This window comes from Alternaria atra (assembly GCF_907166805.1).
Source record: "Alternaria atra isolate CS162 genome assembly, contig: 23, whole genome shotgun sequence".
NCBI classification, from domain to species: Eukaryota; Fungi; Ascomycota; class Dothideomycetes; order Pleosporales; family Pleosporaceae; genus Alternaria; species Alternaria atra.
Window position 1 is genome coordinate 3,858,464 of NW_025091321.1, and position 20,252 is coordinate 3,878,715.

The 20,252-nt window shown below is 52.3% G+C and overlaps 6 protein-coding genes across 6 annotated transcripts; 4 read left to right on the forward strand and 2 right to left on the reverse strand.

The window, feature by feature from the left end:
• Positions 1–1,741: 1,741 nt before the first annotated feature.
• On the forward strand, positions 1,742–3,289 carry ALTATR162_LOCUS4835 (uncharacterized protein; the record flags this gene model as incomplete). Its single annotated transcript, XM_043312450.1, has 2 exons — positions 1,742–2,317; positions 2,366–3,289. 2 exons carry the CDS (start codon positions 1,742–1,744, stop codon positions 3,287–3,289), a joined length of 1,500 nt encoding a protein of 499 aa, XP_043168385.1.
• A 381-nt stretch (positions 3,290–3,670) lies between these two features.
• On the forward strand, positions 3,671–7,487 carry ALTATR162_LOCUS4836 (uncharacterized protein; the record flags this gene model as incomplete). Its single annotated transcript, XM_043312451.1, has 3 exons — positions 3,671–4,534; positions 4,579–7,367; positions 7,418–7,487. The coding sequence occupies 3 exons, from the start codon at positions 3,671–3,673 to the stop codon at positions 7,485–7,487; spliced, it is 3,723 nt and encodes a 1,240-aa protein (XP_043168386.1).
• Positions 7,488–8,087: 600 nt separating this feature from the next.
• On the forward strand, positions 8,088–14,115 carry ALTATR162_LOCUS4837 (uncharacterized protein; the record flags this gene model as incomplete). The annotated part of the gene is made up of 6 exons (XM_043312452.1): positions 8,088–8,320; positions 8,386–11,773; positions 12,318–12,436; positions 12,484–12,681; positions 12,720–13,938; positions 13,990–14,115. 6 exons carry the CDS (start codon positions 8,088–8,090, stop codon positions 14,113–14,115), a joined length of 5,283 nt encoding a protein of 1,760 aa, XP_043168387.1.
• Positions 14,116–15,680: 1,565 nt separating this feature from the next.
• On the forward strand, positions 15,681–16,367 carry ALTATR162_LOCUS4838 (uncharacterized protein; the record flags this gene model as incomplete). Its single annotated transcript, XM_043312453.1, has 2 exons — positions 15,681–15,751; positions 15,869–16,367. 2 exons carry the CDS (start codon positions 15,681–15,683, stop codon positions 16,365–16,367), a joined length of 570 nt encoding a protein of 189 aa, XP_043168388.1.
• A 565-nt stretch (positions 16,368–16,932) lies between these two features.
• On the reverse strand, positions 16,933–17,430 carry ALTATR162_LOCUS4839 (uncharacterized protein; the record flags this gene model as incomplete). The annotated part of the gene is made up of 1 exon (XM_043312454.1): positions 16,933–17,430. The coding sequence occupies one exon, from the start codon at positions 17,428–17,430 to the stop codon at positions 16,933–16,935; it is 498 nt and encodes a 165-aa protein (XP_043168389.1).
• Positions 17,431–18,513: 1,083 nt separating this feature from the next.
• ALTATR162_LOCUS4840 (uncharacterized protein) lies at positions 18,514–19,521 on the reverse strand (the record flags this gene model as incomplete). Its single annotated transcript, XM_043312455.1, has 1 exon — positions 18,514–19,521. One exon carries the CDS (start codon positions 19,519–19,521, stop codon positions 18,514–18,516), a length of 1,008 nt encoding a protein of 335 aa, XP_043168390.1.
• Positions 19,522–20,252: the final 731 nt, after the last annotated feature.

The window sequence follows — 20,252 nt, forward strand, 5'->3', positions numbered from 1 at the left end:
ATACATCCGGGGCAATCCATGCTGCGGCTTCCTGGCTAAGCTTGCCCATTAAGTCGTGCAGGAACCTGGCCCACTCGCCGAACGGATGCGCCATCCGAACGCCCACTGTAAAATTCTCGGGAAAAGACGGTCGAGTGGCGAGAGGCTGACAGCGTCAGCTGTACCTGCATTCGTCTGCAGAGATCAATCTCAGAGGCAGAAGCCGTGCTGTGTATTCTTAGGCGTGGTGGTGTAGAGTGCACTTCTTTCCTGCTATGCCGTATTCATCAGACCAATACGACGCTGTTGTTGAATTGCAAGGGTTTGGCCGTTCCTGCGTCATATAATGCGGAGGTGGCTTCCGTCTATGGAAGGATCTGGCGGCTCGGTCTGTCTCTCGCATCAAGTTCCTCGGTTGCATGTGCTTGTATTTACGTTGTCCAGCTACTTTTGCGCAATTTTGGAAAACATGGGGCTGTAAAGCGGAGAACCCGGACGATCTGGGGAAACAAGCATCGCAGTGGTCGTAGGCTTGGTCGTGTTGACACGTTCGTTACATATCTATCAAAACGTGTTGGCCTATACAGAAGAACGGGAATGTCATATGTCATGCTGACAGCATCTGACATGTGAGCTCCGCGCCGCAATATTACAGAGCCATGGCGCTGAGGATCGTGTCCCCTGCAGGTCTGAGTTGTGGTGTGTACACGCGAGCATTCTGCATCATTGGACCGTTTAGCCACCGCAAATATCGGACGATCCGATTTTGTTGGCACCCATGTGAAATCGCTCACCAGTACTCTTACGTACGAGATTGCCGGCCACGTAACCTCATCGGGTTCCCAATGTTGCGTCTCGGGGCTTCCAAGATCAGTCTGTTCCTCCGGTTGGGATTCGTGCATCACATCCTGCGTCCCCGGGCCGTGTACGCTAACAAATGTCATCCTTTCACGAAGAAGAGTAAGCACCTGCAGCGCAGACTGCTACCTGCCTTTCTATCGCGCTGGCCATTGGAGTTGTACTTGGATGAGCGGCAAGATCGTAATAGCTTATGTGAATGTCTTCTTCGATCCCTTAAGATAGACCCCGTGCTCGGTTTTGACTATGAGCAGACGAAATGGTCGATAGTGATGCGTAGGTGTGGTATGCTGCCGCGGTGCGCAATACATTCGAAAGACTGGCTTTATTTGGAGCGTGCTGAAGGTTGCGTATCCATGGTGTCGAAAGGATGCAACAAATTAGTAGAATTTAATGCCTCCACCAGTAGAGGTTTAGCATCAAAGGAAGCCGTACCTGAGGGAGGAATTTAGGAGGTCTGTACTCTCAACTTCAGAGTCATGTCCAAGACAAAACCTGACCGTACAAGGAACAGTCAGGCATACCAGTGGTTGTCGCAAGATGAGAGAAAGTATGTGGATATAGCGAAACGATGAAGGCTGGCCAAAGCATACAACGTTTTATATCAAGAGTCCGAATGGTGTGAAGATAGCAAGATATGTCGTGCTTAAGTCGATCTCGAGGCTGAGAGTGCAGCACGGAGATCAGATAAGATGAGTCTCGGCCTTAGCTCGGCTTAGTGAGGCAGGCGCGCTAGTGAAACTTCCGTCAATGTTCGCGATGGAGAGTCGACGACCAGTAGTCGGCCTCTAGTATCACCCAACACCTCAACGCGTAAGTTTATCCTATCGTCGTCACCTTTGTCGCGTTCAACCATAGCTTACATCGCTGCAGTAATCTCCATCCTCCATATCACGTCGTCACCATGGCCGAAACCGCAGCTTCGCGACTTCCAAGTACGGCGGAACAGCTTATTAGATCGTCCTCGAAGCGGACACGAGAGATATTCGCCGCCGATTTCGCTTCATCAGCAGCACTAGACCACGCCTCTAATGGCAGCTTTTCGATACACCCAACAACACCAGCACCCTCGGCCGCCGCAGACCAGGCCAGCGTCGCATCGCGCATTCGCAACGAATATGAGCACGTACGCGAGCTACCACCTGCGTTGGCTGCAAAGATGGCCAGCGCAGCATCCACAGCGGCCGAGCGACGCAAAAAGATCAAGGCGCAGAACGCCGAAGAGAAGGCATCGGACCCCAAGATGCAAAGAATGATTGAGGGCGTATCAGACAAGGCAGACAAGGCGCGCGACGCGCAGTCGATGCAGTTAGCAGTAAGAGCTGGAGGAAAGGGCGCTGCGCCAAATGCTCAGGGGCCTACGCCAAACAGAGACCAGACGTCCAGCGCGCTGGTTAGGAAGGACGTGGTCCGGCAAGCGAAGCCTGACTGGCATGCGCCTTGGAAGGTCAAGACTGTCATCAGCGGACATATGGGATGGGTAAGTAAAGCAACAGAATTCTATGCGACAGTAACTGACTCCGTATAGGTACGATCGGTAGCAATGGAACCTGGAAACCAATGGTTCGCGACGGGTGCCGCGGACAGGACAATCAAGCTTTGGGATCTGGCCAGCGGTCAACTCAAGATCACATTGACAGGACACATTTCTGCAGTCAGAGGACTCGCAGTGAGCCCGCGGCATCCATACCTCTTCTCTTGCGGAGAAGACAAAATGGTCAAATGCTGGGATCTGGAGACGAACAAAGTAATCCGACACTACCACGGCCATCTGAGCGGAGTCTACTCGCTTTCCCTTCATCCGACTGTAGACGTGTTGTGTACTGGAGGACGAGATGGCGTAGTCCGCGTTTGGGATATGCGATCGCGCAGTAACATCCACGTACTCGGAGGCCACAAGGGAACTATTTCATCAATCCAATGCCAAGAAGCCGAACCTCAAGTGCTTTCTGGAAGCATGGACAGTACAATACGACTATGGGATCTTGTTGCCGGAAAGACGCGTACAGTACTCACTCACCACAAGAAGTCAGTCCGTTCTCTTGCCACACACCCGACTGAGTTCACATTTGCGTCTGGATCTGCACAATCGGCGAAACAATGGCTGTGTCCGGAAGGTAACTTTATGCAAAACTTCTCGCCCGTCAACAGCATCATCAATACACTATCTGTCAACGAGGATAACATCATGTTCGCTGGTAGCGACAATGGCGAGGCCTCGTTCTACGACTGGAAGACAGGTCACCGCTTCCAGCACACAGAGAGCATCGCACAACCAGGTTCTCTTGAAGCTGAAGCAGGTGTCATGTGCTCGACGTTCGACAAGTCTGGATTGCGTCTCATCACTGGAGAGTCGGACAAGTCAATCAAGATCTGGAAGCAGGATGATAACGCTACTGAGGAGACACATCCGCTGGACTGGAAGCCGACACTTGGACGGCGGAAGTTCTAAAGGGCGTAATCTGGGTAGATGAGGCAGCCTGTGCATAGTGTTCGGAGTTGAAACGGCGTCAAGAATGTAACATTATTGGGATCATGGCATTATTTGCATACGAGGTTATACCAAGCACGAAGAGCGCAGTCATTGCCACGGCCGTTGATAGCGCGTAGAGATATTTAGTGCCATATGAAAGGTTTATCAAGTCACTTTCATCTTCGATATTGGCTGAATTCATCGCAATGCTGAAGCAGCGAGTCTGCCCAGACTGATGCATGTGAATACGGGATACGTCAGTGGTCTAAGCTTGAAAGTGGGTTGTCCAAAGAACACCAAGCCTCCCGCACTCCCAACCATCCCGCTCAAGATGCAGAAACGGGCGCCACCCGCACGATTATGGCCCCCGTGAAGCGCAGAGATCTGGTCTTCGCCGCTGTCGCCGTATTCATCGCCTGGGGCTACCTGACCCATTGGCAGCCGAAGCTGCACTATCTGCCCTACGCCTTCATCGCCGGAGTACTTGCAACGCTTGCGCTACTAGCATGGCTCACCTTCACGATTGCCTGGGACAAAGACGTACGAAGCGGCGGAAATGTCGACTATGGACCGCGCCATGTCGCCTTCGTTGCGCCGGAGAGGTGGAAGGCTGAGAGGGAGGCTATGGATAAGAGGAACACGTACATGATGGAGCCGCTATACCCTGCGTCCTTCATGATATCAGACAGTATTGACGTGCTGATTGGGCTGATACTGCGCGACTTCGTGAAGAGCTGGTACGGCAGTATAAGCAAAAGCCCAACATTCGTCAACGAGGTGGACCGGGCGGTACGCGCTTCAATGGGCGAGATACGGGAACGCATACTGGCAGTAGATATGGTCGAGACAGTCGTGTCGCGCATGATACCCCTTATCACCGATCACCTGCGAGCGTCCTACGAAGCAGAGCGAATAGTTCGTGGACGCAAACTGTCACGGGATATTACAGATTCCGAGGAGCTTGACCTGGCCATCGCAGCGAAATACAAGGAGGGCCGGTTGCATCCGGCAGCCTCATTGGCATATTCGAATACCAAACCTATACAGCAGCAGCATCTACGAAGCATCGTCACGCGACTACTGCCAAAAATCATGCCTGCGAACATGTCCACCAGTCCTGCCGTCAATGTACTGATCAAAGAGCTTGTGGCCTGTGCGGTCCTATTTCCTGTGATGCAGATGCTCGCTGACCCGGACACATGGAACCAGCTTATGGAGGGCTATGTAAGATTTATCCGCTCGTGGTAGGACGCCACTAACATGGACAGGGACGATCGTTGATCCAAGAAAGGAAGACTGTCCGCAAAATTCGAGCTGCCCTTGACGAACATGCTCCGCCGTCACCGAAGAACCCCAAGAATGTTCAGTTCCCGAAGCTTGCGCCCGGCGACAACGAGCGACGATTCGAACGTTTTATACGAGCTATTCGGCAAACCAATACCCTTGCAGATGCTAGACGATTTCGCAGCGAGGTATCAAGTCAGCTACGCAAGGACTCGATGCTGGAGGGTCAAGACCCTGTATATCTTCGGCGTCTAGAAACAGCGCGACAAATCCTGGATACAAAGGTCGCCAACCTCAGCGCTGGTGGCTCGGTTCGGGCGAAAGTTGCCGCACAGGAGAAGCCGAAGCACAAACGTACTTCGTCCAAATTCGCCAATGCGTCTCTGCGCGAAGTGTTGTACGATGCCTCCGGCCTGTCTTGCTTCATGGAGTTCATGGATCAGGCGGACCTGATGCGGCTAGTGCAGTTTTGGATTGTGGTGGACGGCTTTCGCAATCCCTTAGAAGTAGAGACAGAAGAAGCGCCGGACTACATAGGTTCGCTACCTGCATGGACAGAGTCTGATCGCGCAGATCTAGCGCAGATCTATGACGGATACTTGTCAAAACCAGAGTTGAAGATACTCCCTGAAGCCAGGCAAGCGGTTGCAGAGTTCCTTAAAGCTGGGCGGAAAGCGACGCCACAGCAGTATCATAATGCACGGCGTTCTCTGTTACAGGCCCAGACGGCTGCGTACGATCAGTTACAAGAACCCTACTTCCGAAGGTTCAAGAAATCCAACTTGTACTACAAGTGGCTAGCCATGGACGAGGCGGCGAACGCTCAGAATAGCACTGTCAATACCAGGACTGTAGCGCAAACACTCGACAATCCATCTGGGGCAGCACCGGCCATGGTCCGGACCCAATCACGGCAAAAGAACGCATTGCAAATCCCACACGGAGATCTGCGCCGAGCTGTAGCATCATCGTCAGATCTGAAGAGTCAAGGAATTGTTAAGAACGCTGAGCCACCCGCACGGCGTTCTTTGGATGTACAGACGCCATCGTCCGCACGCGTACCCCTGTTTGACGACGACTACGACTCTGACCCTCTCGCACACTCGACTGCAAGTCTGAACTCTGATTTTGGCCATGATCGCTCCAATGGCAACAATACGCAAGTGGTCGATGCCATGCAAGCTGCTATTATCGACATCATGGACGAGCCTGAGGGGTCTATCTTCTACGAGCCAAGCCTAAAGTCGCCACTGGACAACATCTCCATGCGCGGATCCGTTGATCTACCTCGAACGTCGTCCCCAGGTCCTCAAGCACAATTACAGCAAAGCAAAGACGGCCTCAAACCAAGCATAGCGTCGCTAGGCCTAGTCGGAGAGCCCAGAACACGTGGAGTCTTTGATGATGATATATTTGGTGATGAAGAAAGGTTTTTGGAAGACGAGATTGATGACCCTGTGCCAAGAAGTAAAGCTGAAGAGGAAGAAATACATGAGGCAGCGCCTGGAGATCTAGGTCTTGCTGAGGCTATCGACGCGCTTACTGCAGATATCGAGCGCTTGGTATCGCAAGAGTCTATCGTGGACTCCCTCACATCGAAGGCTGAGCTAACAAATAATGCCGCCGAACTGAGGATCTTGCGCAAGTCGAAAGCTAGCCTTCAGCGGGAGATACAGAGGAAGGAACTACAACGTCAACAATATATCGTTCAAGAGAGCGACAACAGCTTATATGGACGGGCGACTGTGTTCATCCAGTCAATTATGGTGGGTACTGAGGAAGACGGCAAGGAGTACGCTATGTATGTCATCGAAGTTCAACGACGCGCGGGTGATCAGATGCCTGCCGCCACTTGGGTCGTCTCGCGACGGTACAGCGAGTTCCACGAACTAAACAAAAGGCTCCGTGTGAAGTTCCCACAGGTGCGAAGCCTGGAATTTCCACGCCGTCAGATGATGCTCAAGCTCCAGAAAGACTTCCTGCATAAGAGGCGCCTTGGACTTGAGAAGTACCTGAGGGAACTCCTACTGATTCCAGCTGTATGCCGCAGCCGTGAACTACGCGCCTTCCTCTCTCAAGCTGCGATCAGCCCCGCCGATGCCTTGAGAAACCAAAACCCGAACTCTAACGACTTTGTGACTCGCATCTACAACTCAGTCGCTGATGGCATGGAGGAATTTCTGGGCAACATACCAGTCCTCGATCAACTATCTGTCGCAGGCCAGAACCTCATATCAGCTGCTACCACCCAGCTCGTCAATACGAATGGAGCGACTGCCCAGCCTGCCCACCTTGCCTCATCTGGGGTCCTGGTTGCTGGCGAACCCAACAACGATGCAGAAGCAGAAGCAGAACTACTCGCCTTCGAAAACAAAGAGCTTGAACCATTTGTAAAACCAATATGCGATATTTTCCTGGAGACCTTTGAGCTCAACCGCGAGAATAACTGGCTCCGAGGTCGCGCAGTCGTCGTAGTCCTACATCAACTCCTCGGTGGCACCATCGAACGCAAAGTCCGTGAGTCCTTCGACAACCTGCTATCTGAGAACAACATTGTCAAGTACATCGACACATTGAAGGACAGCATGTGGCCCAATGGCAGAATGAAGGCGAGCGTTGAGCGAACCAGCAAGGACAAAGAGGGGAGTAGGAAAGCTGCGAGTGAGGTCCTCAGTACTTTGGTGCCTGAACTGGCAAGCAGTGTGGTGGGGAGACAGAATGCGCAGTTGGCGGCGAAGAAGATTGAGGGGACTATCAACAATACGCGGTTGAAGTAAGTTCACTACCCGTCGTAACGTAGTGGGCGCTGCTAACAGGATATAGTACGCATATTGCTTTTACTCTCTTGGACGAGATGGTTCAGGTTCTGTTTCCGGATGTAGGGACGAAGTAATGCATGCATGAGCTGGTGTTGCATAGCTGGCGTTGTTTTGGTATGTGTATCAGCGACTACCACGGTGGAGTATTGGATTTACTTGATATCATGTTCCTTTAGTCTGTTCTAATACATAGCGTCATGTTCCATGCTTGTATTCTTTTCCCGATAGTGACAATGGTCACTCGCTCTTTTCTCTTCTTGCACTTGTTACGTTACCATAATAGCAGCCTTACAAAGGATGGACACCTGCAGGCATCAAGGCAGACACGATGTTGCCCAAAGCAGTTCTGTTTATCATGCGTACAGTGTCTGCCTAGATATGCGGCAAGGCTGAAGAGCTGGAACGCTGGAATTGGTTGATGTAAGCGCCCGCACGCAAACGCCGTATGCACGCATGTTCGTCCGCTATTGACTGGTGCCCGCTGTCCCATCGCTTTTAAAAGAAGACCGATACCTCACCTTCACCTCTCACCACAACCCGCACAGTTTTCAACTAGCATCTGCGCAGACGCCAACAAGTTGCTCCTTCCCAGCAAGAACAGACGTCAACCTCATCTTTACAACGGCATATTGTTTTGCAAATTTCACTCAAACCTACGCCTAGAGAGACTCGCTATGTCTGGATGCGGCGGTGGACGCAATGCTCGCGGCGGACGAGGTGGCAGAGGCCGTGGTCGAGGACGCGGTGGTAACACGCAAGGCAGGCACGACACTAACACACAGCATGCCTCTAAACCTGTCAGAGCCAAGGAGACAGAGCAGCAGAGGCAGGCGAGGAAATCGTACAGCTCCTGGAAGCGCCGGCTTGGCGAGGCTGAGACTGACCCAACGACCATGCGCCGTCTTTGGTAAGAACCCCGGATGTACAAACTGCATGTGAGGCATACGCTGAATTCACACACAAACGTTTTAGGGAAGGCGCTGTCAGCATACTCGAAAATGGAGACCGCGACTGGCGCCAACAACTCCCACAGGATCTCAATGATGATTCAGACGATGAGGGTGGTCGTCGTCACATCCTTGCTATCCTGAGTACGAAAATAGAAAACCCGGGTTACGATACCTTCCTCAGCAATGCCCGCAATTTCCTCCTTACGCTTACACACCCATCGCTCCTACGCTGTCTTGCCGTCGACACACACGTCGGATCCATTTACAATCTTTTTGGTGGGGTCGGTGGACGGACGGCAGTACTCTATCTCCAGCGGGTTTGCAAGGCTCTGTCAGCAGCTCGAGCAGCTACATTCTCTTTGGCGTCTACGAAGGATCATGAAACAACACTCCTCGCAATGGCAATGGCTCTATTTGAGCTGTTGAGGCGAGAGCGTAGAGCACGATTCAACGACGATGTTATACCGTTGGTAAACTCTATCCAGACCGCAAGCGATGCCTGCAAGGGCTCGCCAGATACCTCGGCGAGGATCACCAATCGCCTCAATGACACTCGAGCCTTGGTAGCACGTGCACAAGGACTGCTTGCCGAAGATACGGGTGACAATGACACTGGCGACAAGAACGATGGTGGTGGCCAGACGTCTTCCTATCCGAGGAACCTGGTAGTTCCCTCGGGCCGCTTCGATAACGACAAGAAGGACATTGGTGACCTGATACTATTTCCCACTCGTGATGAGATCATGACCGATGAGAAAGAATTCCTACCGTACACGGATCCAGACCAACCGCATTTTCTTGAAGATCCTGTGCAACGTCACATCGACACTTACTTTCGACTGCTGCGCCACGATATCTTTGGTGAGCTAAAGGGCTCTTTGGCTGGAATCATGCACGCGGTATCTCAAGATCCTAACGCGCTGGCCTATGCCAATCTTGGGGACATGCGCGCCAATCAGTATACCAACGCTCGTGTCTGCTACGTTGCGCTCGACAAGCGAAAAGGCCTGCAGGCTCACATAGAATTTTTGCAACCTGCGATCGTTCGCAAGAAGAATGCTGGTCAGAAGGAGAAGTGGTGGGAGGAGTCGCGGCGATTCGATGAAGGGTCGCTTCTTTCATTTATTTGGATCCAAGATACCATCGTTCAACACGTTTTCCTCACTGTCTCAGATAAGACCACTGATCCGAAGAAAAAGTACAGCTTGACGCACCACAACCAGATGGCCTACATAACGACAAGCTTGGTGACTCAAGATCGAACAACAGTCAAGACGCTGATGCACGCACATATTGGAGCGACCCGCGGCATCTTGCTAGAATTCCCGAAGGTCATGCCGGCGACATTTGCACCCACTTTAGAGAGCCTGCAGGCTATGCAGCGACTGAACCGTCTGCCTTTCCGGCAATGGATCGTTCCAGACAAATACAATGGTCCTCCAGGGGAACGTGGGGTCCAAAAGATCCCTCCACCTCTCTACGCGCGCGCTTCTGGCTTCAAGTTCCCAGCTACTACCCTCATGAAAGACAAGAACGACGAGCCATTCTCGATCGATCCGGCCTCGTCATGCGACGACAAGGGGCTACTTGACAAGCTTGAGACAAAGACGCAACTTGATCGCGGACAGTGTCGCGCTTTGATCGCTGCGTTGACCCGCGAGTTTGCGTTCATTCAAGGACCTCCGGGAACAGGAAAGAGCTACCTTGGCCTCCAGATTATGAGAATACTACTGGACATCAAGAAGCAAGTCAATCTTGGTCCTATACTCATCGTGTGCTACACGAACCATGCATTGGATCAGTTCCTTGAACACCTACTGGACATTGGGGTTAACAAGCTCATTCGTATGGGAGGCATGAGTAAGTCGAAGAAGCTTCTCAACCATAACCTTCGTACGATTGGTGACACAGAGACCAAGACCAAATCCGAGAAGTACATGGCGGCTATGAATTACAAGGACTTGGATGAGAATGAGAAGGAGGCTAGAAAACTCTTTGCTGGTCTGCATGGCTTGTCAAAGCGTACACAGTGGAACAATCTCAAAAGCCACATCCACGAGGAGTATCCAAAGATCTACAATCAATTCCGTCGCGTTGATGACCAAGGCTTCCAGACAGCCGGTCGTCACCCATTCGATGTATGGATTGCAGGTAGCGAGGCACATCGCCCAGCGCTATCCCCGGACGCTCTACGGCAAGTGATCCAGAAGGCGATTGCAAACGTGTTTTCTCTGTCGATCCATGAGAGGCGCGCGCTCCTTGGCCATTGGGTTGCTGAGGCTCAAGGCAACAAGGTCAGCGAGCTTTTTGAGGTTGTCAACAGCGCCGCAAAGACTCAACGCCAATTGAACAACATACACGACGAGTTGAATCGACGAATCCTAGAAGGTGCGGATGTCATTGGCGTTACAACGTCTGGTTTAGCGAAGCGTATCTCGGTCCTGCAACAAGTGAAGTGTAAGGTCATCATTTGCGAGGAAGCGGGAGAGGTCATGGAGAGCCATATGATCTCTGCACTACTTCCTGATGTTGAGCATCTGATCCAAATTGGTGATCATGAGCAACTTCGGCCCTCAGTTAGCAATTTCCGCGACTTGTCGCTCGAGAGCGAGCGAGGAAAGCTTCATGCGCTTGATCGGAGTCAGTTCGAGCGCCTCTCGATCGGCGAGCCTGGGCGGCTTTTGATGCCCGTTGCACAACTGAATGTACAGCGTCGAATGCGCCCGCAAATTTCTTCCCTGATTCGCGAGACCATCTACGACAAACTCAGGGATCACGCGTCTACCACCGAGCTGCCTGACGTTGTCGGCTTGCGCCGTAATGTCTTCTGGCTCGATCACACCAACCTCGAAAACGAGAACGATACCGATATGCACAACAGTAAGTCCAAGTCCAATTTGTGGGAAGTCAAGATGGTGCATGCGTTGGTCCGGCACGTCGTTCGCCAGGGTGTTTACAAGCCTGACGATATCGCCGTATTGACACCATACACTGGACAGCTTCAGAAGCTACGAGCTGCTATGAGAACCGATTTTGAGATTTGTCTCAGTGATCGTGATCGAGAAGCACTTGAGAGGGACGGTTTCGCAGTAGACGACAACAAAGCTCCGGAGAATGCTGCATCCGACCATGAAGGTTATCAGGGCAAGCCCCTGGCGAGGAAGCAGCTGTCGGAACTACTGAGAGTTGCTACGGTCGATAACTTCCAAGGAGAGGAGGCCAAGATCATCATTGTCTCACTTGTCCGAAGCAACGAGAGGCAAAACGTCGGATTTCTCAAGACAACAAACCGCATCAATGTCTTGCTGAGTCGCGCTCAACATGGCATGTACCTCATCGGCAATGCAGATACGTACTCTAGCGTTGAAATGTGGCAGAAGGTTATCGGCATGCTACGTGCGACCAATTCAGTGGGTAAAGGTCTGGCTTTGTGCTGCCCTCGGCATCCTGACACCGAATCTGAAGTACAGCAACCCGAAGACTTTCATAGACTCAGCCCTGAGGGTGGTTGTAGGGAAACATGCGCCGATCGTCTCGACTGTGGCCACCAATGTGGTGCCCGATGCCACTCGGAAGCCATGCATGCAGTCTTCTTATGCGAGCAGCCATGCCAACGTCGACACCAGCCGTGTGACCATGCCTGTCAGAAATCCACGTGTGGAGAGTCTTGTGGAAAGTGCATGATCTTACTAGACAGCGTACAGCTTCCGTGTGGTCATGCCAAACATGGCGTCGCATGTCACCTCACTCGGAGTATTAACAGCATATCCTGCGACGTCAAGGTCTCGAAGCGCGTATCCGGCTGCGAACACGATGTGGAAGTGAAATGCTCGGTGGACGTTACTCGGAAAGGCTTCAGGTGCCCCAAACCATGCAGTACACCTCTATCGTGCGGCCATCCATGCCCCGGAACTTGCGGTCAGTGCAATACCAAAGATATGCACGACCGGCCAGTGGTCAAGCACGCTGCTTGCAAGAAAACATGTGGCAGAAAGCATGGGACTTGCAATCACGACTGCAACCGTCAATGTCATGATGGTACGGATTGCGGTCTATGCCAGGAGCCATGTGAAGTAAGCGACACCAGTCTACCTTCAAAATATGTGCTAATTCCATCTAGGTACGTTGCAAGCACACAAAGTGTCCACAAAAGTGCCATGAGCCTTGCGCTCCGTGCGTTGAGCTATGTGTATGGTCATGTGAACATCAAGGCGACTGCAAGATGCCTTGTTCGGCCCCATGCAGCCGCTTACCTTGCGACGAGCGCTGCACCAAGCTCCTCATATGCGGCCACCAGTGTCCAAGCATTTGCGGTGAAGTATGCCCCGTCGGTTATTGTCAGGAATGTGGCATGAGGTCAGAAGCGCTACCAGACATGATCATGATGTCTCGGTATGCTGACATTGACTTGAATGAATCGCCTATAGTCATCCTCAGCTGTGGTCACTTCTTCACGACTGAAACACTGGACGGATTAGTTGGTCTCAAAGATGTGTACAGTCTCGACGCAACCACGGGTCTCTTCAATGGGCTCATTGAGAATGCCGAGCTTTCCCCATCCGTTCCACAGTGTCCGAATTGTCGAGAGCCTGTCAAGCAGTACGTCACTCAACGCTACAACCGGCTTATCAACAAAGCTGTCATCGATGACATGTCGAAACGCTTCATCGTGAATGGCCAGCAGGAGCTGCAGCAAATAGAAGGCCAACTCGAAGACGTCCGAAAGGAGCTTGAAAAGTCGCGGAGGTCGGTTGTTCCTGCCTCAGCCATCAATATCCCCGGCGAGGAAGCTCATGAGTTGACCATGCAGTATATCAACGACGGGATCAAGAACCGTTCTGCGGATACCGTTCGGCTGCTGAACGCGGTCAAAGCATTTCGCCGCAGGATGGATGTTCAACATCAGCCAACGTACACACTGCACCAGGCAACCCTACATACCATAGCGCGAGATGATTCGCTGGACGCCGAGTTCGCGAAGTTGACGATCGATTCTTCCGAAAAATCTACCAAACGCGACCGCGATCAACGCATCACCCTCGGGGGTAGCCTGCTTGAAATCAAGGTGCGCTGCTTGGTGCTCGAGGATAGCTTCGAGATCATGCGTGCCGTGAGCCTCAAGCATCTCAGAAGTACAGTGCCTCTCAGCTTCCCCGCAGGTTCGCCGGTTGCAAAGACGGATCAGTTCCTCAAAGACACCGAAAAGCTCATCGGTGACTGTATCCATGAGAGTCTGCCGAAACTCGCAGTTGAGGCCATACTACACTACGCCCGAGTCACCCAATCCTTCAGTGGTGCTCAGTCTGGTCAAAACAACGATCGCGCAAAAGCTACCGACTACCGCAATCTCGCCAAAAATCTTTTGAAGACGGCCAATAAGCTCTGTGAGCATTCTTTCCGCGATCGAAACAACTTACGCCAAGCTGTCATCGCTGCCACAAAGATGCTGGATAAGGAGTTCTACGAGGCGGTGTCGGGGGAGGAACTGGAGTCGATCAAGAAGGCCATGGTTAGTGGACGCGGCGGTATTGCCACTCACTCTGGCCACTGGTACAAATGCGTCAACGGACATCCGGTAAGTCACTGCTTTTCAACTCAGCACAGTATAATCTCTAACACAACGTAGTTCGCCATTGGAGAGTGCGGTATGCCCATGGAGCTCGCGCGTTGTCCAGAATGCGGTGAGCCTGTTGGCGGTCGGAGCCATACTGCTGTCGCGGGAGTGTCGCGTGCAACGGAGATGGAGCACTGAGAAGGGAAGAGTCGGCGCTTTCGTAAGAGTACGAAGCCATACGAATTGCATCAGCCTCATTCATGAAGGTTTCCCCGTAGACTGATTCCGTAGATCTCTGTCACGCTCGTCCAAGCTCTTTGACGACGTTGTCCGATGCGATGTAGTTACATAGGCCACCCTAATGCAACATACAGCTTTGCTGTGAACCATACTGTTCTCGCATAATTATCTTGTGAACGGTCGTCTTGTAGTCTCGGTGGAAGTTAGGTTCGTCGAAGTTTCATGTACTAAGATCGCGGGTAACCAACTACATTATCTTATCGTTGTCGCGAATGTACGTAATGATCCAAGATAGCGAGCCTGCTCTTTTATTTCTGTCCCAGACCGCCAACACCATTTCTCCTCATTTTCTTCCTGGCGATTTGCCGTCTTGCGACGGTGCAGTGACCAGAAGAGAATGTTTTCCGTTGTAAACGAGATTTCGTATGCAGATCAATGCGATGGCCAAGTTCACGATGTCTTAACGGGTGACGAGCAGAAGGCGCCTGGTGTTTTTCCATCTGGGCAGTACTGCCGAATTGCCGGGGCGTAATTGCGATGTGCAGTGTCGCTTGTCAGTTTTCAGTTCGCCAATCACTTACCATGGAATACCGCGACAACTTATGACTTTCACGATAAGCCGTACCTGCGTACGGTCCTTGGAGGAGCAGTATGGCAGTAGGTGCTTACGTGCCATGCATTATGAGCGCACTCATGACGCAGCACAAGCTGCTCACACGACAAAACGAGGCTGTGAAGTACAACATATGCAGCTCATCCGTCCCTGCATCACTCGGCTTGAGACCATGTGGGCTGCCCTGGAGACGGCTCGTCGAACCCCTGCCATGCTTAAAAAGTGGAAATTTGACCCTCCGCTAACGACATCGCTCGCAATTCTGATTGGCCTGCTAAAGAGGCTTCTCCGCGCTTCAAGGAGATGAGATACAAGGCCCTGAGCGCCGCCATCCCCCATCGCATTGCGACGAGGCTATCGCGCATCACGATGGACGACAATGTTGAGTGTTTGAAGTTGTGGGGTGAGCGACAAACGGGTAGAAGAACGAACAATCAAACGTCGCGCATCTAAACGCCCAACCAAACAGAAACCTCACAGCATAAAGGAGCAAACCCGATCAGCGAATCACTCTCGCTTGTGCGCCAATTCCAATTCCAATGGCCATTTGTTCGCCCGCGGCCTTGTCACAAGATTGATGTTGTAATCTTATTTTTCCACCTTCCGTTAGCCGCCATTTCCCCCCTCAAAGGGCCTGAGGCGAGCAAACCATCGTGAGTTCCTGAGCCGGGCCCCAGTTTCAAATACTGCCGGGGATCCTCCCTTCTCATCTCTTCTCGCCGCTTTGCTCTACAAACCTCTACGCTCATTACTTTTTTGCGACCCTGCGATTGCTGTTGCTGCCCGTCGTCATCATCAGCTTCTCCACACTCTTTAATAAACTCGGTCCGTTGTCATAAGCCGCACGTCACACACGGGACCATCACACTCATTGTAATTGCGATATTCAACACGAAACAACATAGTCAAGATGAAGGGAAACACTATTGCTATGGTGCTGGGTGCGCTTGCCATGGGCGCGAGGGCTCAGGATGCTATTGCGTAAGGCTTCTCCACAATCCACATCCCCATGTGCCTGATCTCACCCGCAATGCGACTATCGCGCGGCTTACCCGCGACCATCATCTTTGGATCCTAGCTAACATGCTGGTTACGTAGGCCCGAGGTTCAATCATCCGTCCTCATGGTTCTCGCTCAGGCGATCCCATCGGATAGCGTAGCATATGCTCTCGCCTCGTCCTCTGCCTTTGCCGCCGAAATGGCATCGTCTCTCTCTGCTGGTAACACACCGGCCTGGTACCAAGCGCTCCCAACAGATGTCCAGAGCCTTTTGCCTGAGATCTATCCCGCTGCAGTCGAGGCTACGCCAACACCAACACCCACACCTTCATCCTCTAGCGTGTACGTGGCGAAGAGCAGCAGTGTTGAGAGCTCCAGCGTTGTCAAGGTTACTCCATACCCAACTGGAAGCAACAGCACCTTGGTCAAGCCTACGATGAGCGCTACTGGAGGTGCTAGCGTCAGTGTGACATTGAGTCCCAGTGGCGCTGCTTCTTCCACCCCGGACAGCCCTCCACCTTTTACTGGTGCGGCTTCTAAGCTCTCCGTTGGGGCTGGCCTCGGTGCTGCGATCGTTCTTGGTATGCTCACTTTGTAGACATACCTTTTTTGTCTACATTCTCTGCATTCTACATTCGTAGCACCGGACTGTGTGAAGATGTCATGGGTTGATTCAAAACCCATGCGTCCTGGAGCACGCGGTTGCTCATCTTCACTATAACGTTTCTTTACGACGCGATGCTGTTATTCTTCTGGGCAACGATTCGCAATATACCTTTTTGACTTTTTTGTTTGACGGGGGGAGGAAAGACCCAATGGGTGGGTTGACGGATCTTCATGTGATGGCTCTGGCTGTAACGCTTTTGTATCCTGGTTTGGTGGTTTGACGTTCGAGCGAGGGAGTTGGGGGACAGTATAGGTAGATAGTAGTAAGTAGCTTAATATCTAATCAGTCGATGGAACACACAACAAAAGCAATAGCTGATATTAAAGACGAAGAAGTGATGGATTGACCCTTTAAGTAAATTGGCATGGGTCCGTGACGTTCGTAAGCAACACGCGTCCTCCTCGTATTAAGCTAAAAATACTACAGTAACGACCTCTTTTCGATTCTATAGTCTCCATTTCGTGCTATGGCATATGGTCCACATCATCGAGCAAATCTACTTGCTTTCCGGTATTGTCTTCCGGTTAGTCCCAAAACGCATGTCAAGGAATCGAAAGCTTCTCTGCGCCAGCGACGGCCAAACTCCGATGCTGGCCGACAACCCGCCATCTGCTGCCTGCCCCGGTATCCAGAGTTCCTTGTTCCCCTCCGATACCATGATGAGCAGCTTGTGGATTTTGACCGCCCCAATCTCTGCCGAAGAGTACATCTCGGCACCCCCCTCCGGTGCCCTGAGAAGCACGGGGCACGTGACCCTATCCAAGACCTTCCTATCCTTTTTGGTGTCTAGGGAGAAGACCTCGAAGCGTCGTAGCATCGCAGCGGGCGAATCGACACCCATACTGCCCACGTCTAGGCCCAACTCCCACCGCGTCTGAAAGCTTATCCCACTCTGCAGACCTGCGGTCAGGTTGAATAAGTCATCGGCGACCCAGCCACTCTTCCACATCTTAACGAAGGACTGGGGGACACGGGTCATTGCCAGCTTGAACATGCTAAAGAACGGGGCGATGGACACGCATGCCTTGACGCGGGCATCACTCGCCGCGCGCAGGGCAAAATAGCGCTCAGTAACGGCGCCCGCAATAGCAATCCTGTCCAGATCCAGCTGCAGCTCTGGCCGCGATCGAGCCAGATTTTTGATAAAGTTCAGTACCTTGTCCGCACAGATTTCTAAGTCGGGTTGCCAAGGGACTTGGGACCTCTTCAACAACAAGCCTTGCCCAGCACCCTCGGGGAGAAGGACAGCGTAGCCCAGCTACGGGCCTATGTAACCAAACAGGAAATACAGCCCCTCTTTCGTCGAATCAGCTCAGCCAATGTACAATAGGAGCGATGTTTTGCCAGGCAGTTATGCCTTTCAAGGAGGGAGATGCAAGTATGCAGACATGCTGATGCCATTCTCATACGGGATGTCCACTATATGTTCGGGGAACTTGGCCTGCTCCGTCAATCCGCGCCCCTTGATAGTGCACGAGGACTGATCCGGTGCGCTTCCCAAGTCGGGCTACCGAGTCATCAAGACTTGCTCTCCAAAGAACTTCGAGCTAGTGGAAAAGTACGGTGCTGAAAAAGACTTTGATTATCACTTGCCGACGTGTGCGGAAGACCTACGGGCATACACCAAAAATACACTGGAATACGCGCTGGACATTATCTCTGAAGCGAGGATCATCCGCCACTGCTATGCGGCGATCGGACGTGGTGGCGGCAGATACATTGGATTTGAGCTCCTATCTGAGGATCTTATGGCCACAATGCGGAAGGTTGTCAAGCCGACTTGGGCCATGGGCTTGGGGGTCGCTGGGCTCGAGCTGGAACTACTGGGAGGGTAATATCGCAAGGCAAACCCCGAGCTGCACGCATGGCTTTACGGGTGGATCAGGCGGCGAACCGCCTTACTCGAGTCTGGAAGATTGAAACCGCATCCCATACAGGTGAATCGGGGCGGGCTAGCAAAGATGATTGAGGGCACGGGGGCGTTGCAGCGCAATGATGCCTCGGCTCAGAAGCTGATATATCCTTTGTACAAATATTAGATAGGAGGTACAATGCTCATACACTAAACATGATTTACCTAGTCATGAACAAATGCCATCGACTCCTTGATACTGGTTCGTATCGAATCTACGTACGACTTGCTACCCCGCAGCGACTTGACGTCCTCCTGGGCCATGACGGCCCAAAATAACTCTGCTCGCTGTCCATGGGAGAATATCCCAGGGGCTACCGCGTTGTGTGGGGCTGCCGCCTCGCCTGAGAGACAGTATTCGGCTGGGATTCCCATACAACGCTCTAGAGTTTGCATCTGACTCTGAATGGCATCGAGAATGCCTAAAGCATACGCTTTCAACGGCATGTCTTGAAGTGAAGAGATACCGCCGATTCGGAGTACTGATTTGACCTTGATGGCATCGTACGATTCCAGCGGCACCTGTGAAAGGAATTTGTGAATTCGGTAGAATAGGGTGTCGAAAAGCCTCATCAACGCAAGATAGCTAGACAGAACCAAGAGCACGGTCTCTGTGCTAAGCACATCCTCAGTCTGCGTATGCAACTGAGCCGCCGGCGTGAAGCTCTGGATGATGTCGGTGAAATCTTTGCTGCATGTAAGAAGTAACGCTGCCGGGTTCTCAACATCTCGGCCGGCGCCCCCGTCTTTGCAGCCCTGTATGACTTTGGAGGAATCAGAATAGTATGCGTCGACCGTCGCAATGCGACAGTCTATCTCTTCTCGCAATCTCACCAAAGAGCTTGCCGCACTGAAGCATTGTGGTGGGGGATTCGGGGGCAGAAGACCTTCCTCATAATCAAAGAGCGGATCGATATGCATATCGAGAGAAGTGCTAGAATGCGCGCCCATATGAAGCGTCGCGTCAAACTGATCATCTGCACTGAGCAGCCCCTGAAGCTGTGATGGGCTGCCCGACTGATCCGTTAAAGAGAGGATATCTTCGCCTGACGCAGGGCTTCGATACATCGAAGCGGAAGGAGAGTCGAAGAAAGCGGAGATCTCGCCGGGCGCTACCCAGAAATCTGGCAATGGCTCTTGTGACATGGGATCTTTTGGTGCATGCGGATGCATAGCGGACTTGGACGCTCTTGCGGGCGCTACTGCTATTGCGGGAGAATGGACCTCGACGTGATGCATGTCTTGCAATGTCGATGTGCGATGGGGTTTAGGCGAGGAGAGGGGGGGACGATGCTTGAGTGGTCTTCCGGGGTGACCGGAGGCACCTGTCACGCATCGCGCGCTCATGTAGGAGCAGCGAGCGCACGGCGCTATACTGTCTTGGGCGCGAAGGCATCTAACTCGCTTCGCTCTGCACTGGTCGCAGGCGGAGCGCTTGACTGTGGACTTGAGCATAGTTGGTATTGTCCTTATCGAGACACAAAGGAAAGCGATTGTGGGAAACTGAGCTAAGGCAACGATGTTAGTGTGGTTGTTCGACAGGCTGGCCATCAACGACCGCGTATTGTTGAAAGAGTGAAGAAACCCTCCTCGGAGGTTTTGTGGTTAACCAATCAGCAACGAAGAACATTACGCGCCTTCAACCCCAGACTGCGTCTGGCCTTTCTGTCACGCTGGCCATTGAAGGGACATTCTGGTGTAGTCGAACCGCGAAAATAACACCATCGTAATCTGGGGCCATGTCGTGGTGATCATCAGATACTATAGTACATTGCCGAGTTATGAAGTCGCTCACTCCGCCAGGGGGAAGAGAAAGCTTTCGCTGGCTTTCGGATAGGGGATTCTCGATATTGCAGGTGGCTGGGATCACGTGCTCGGAAGACTTTCGAAGCTTCCCAGCACCA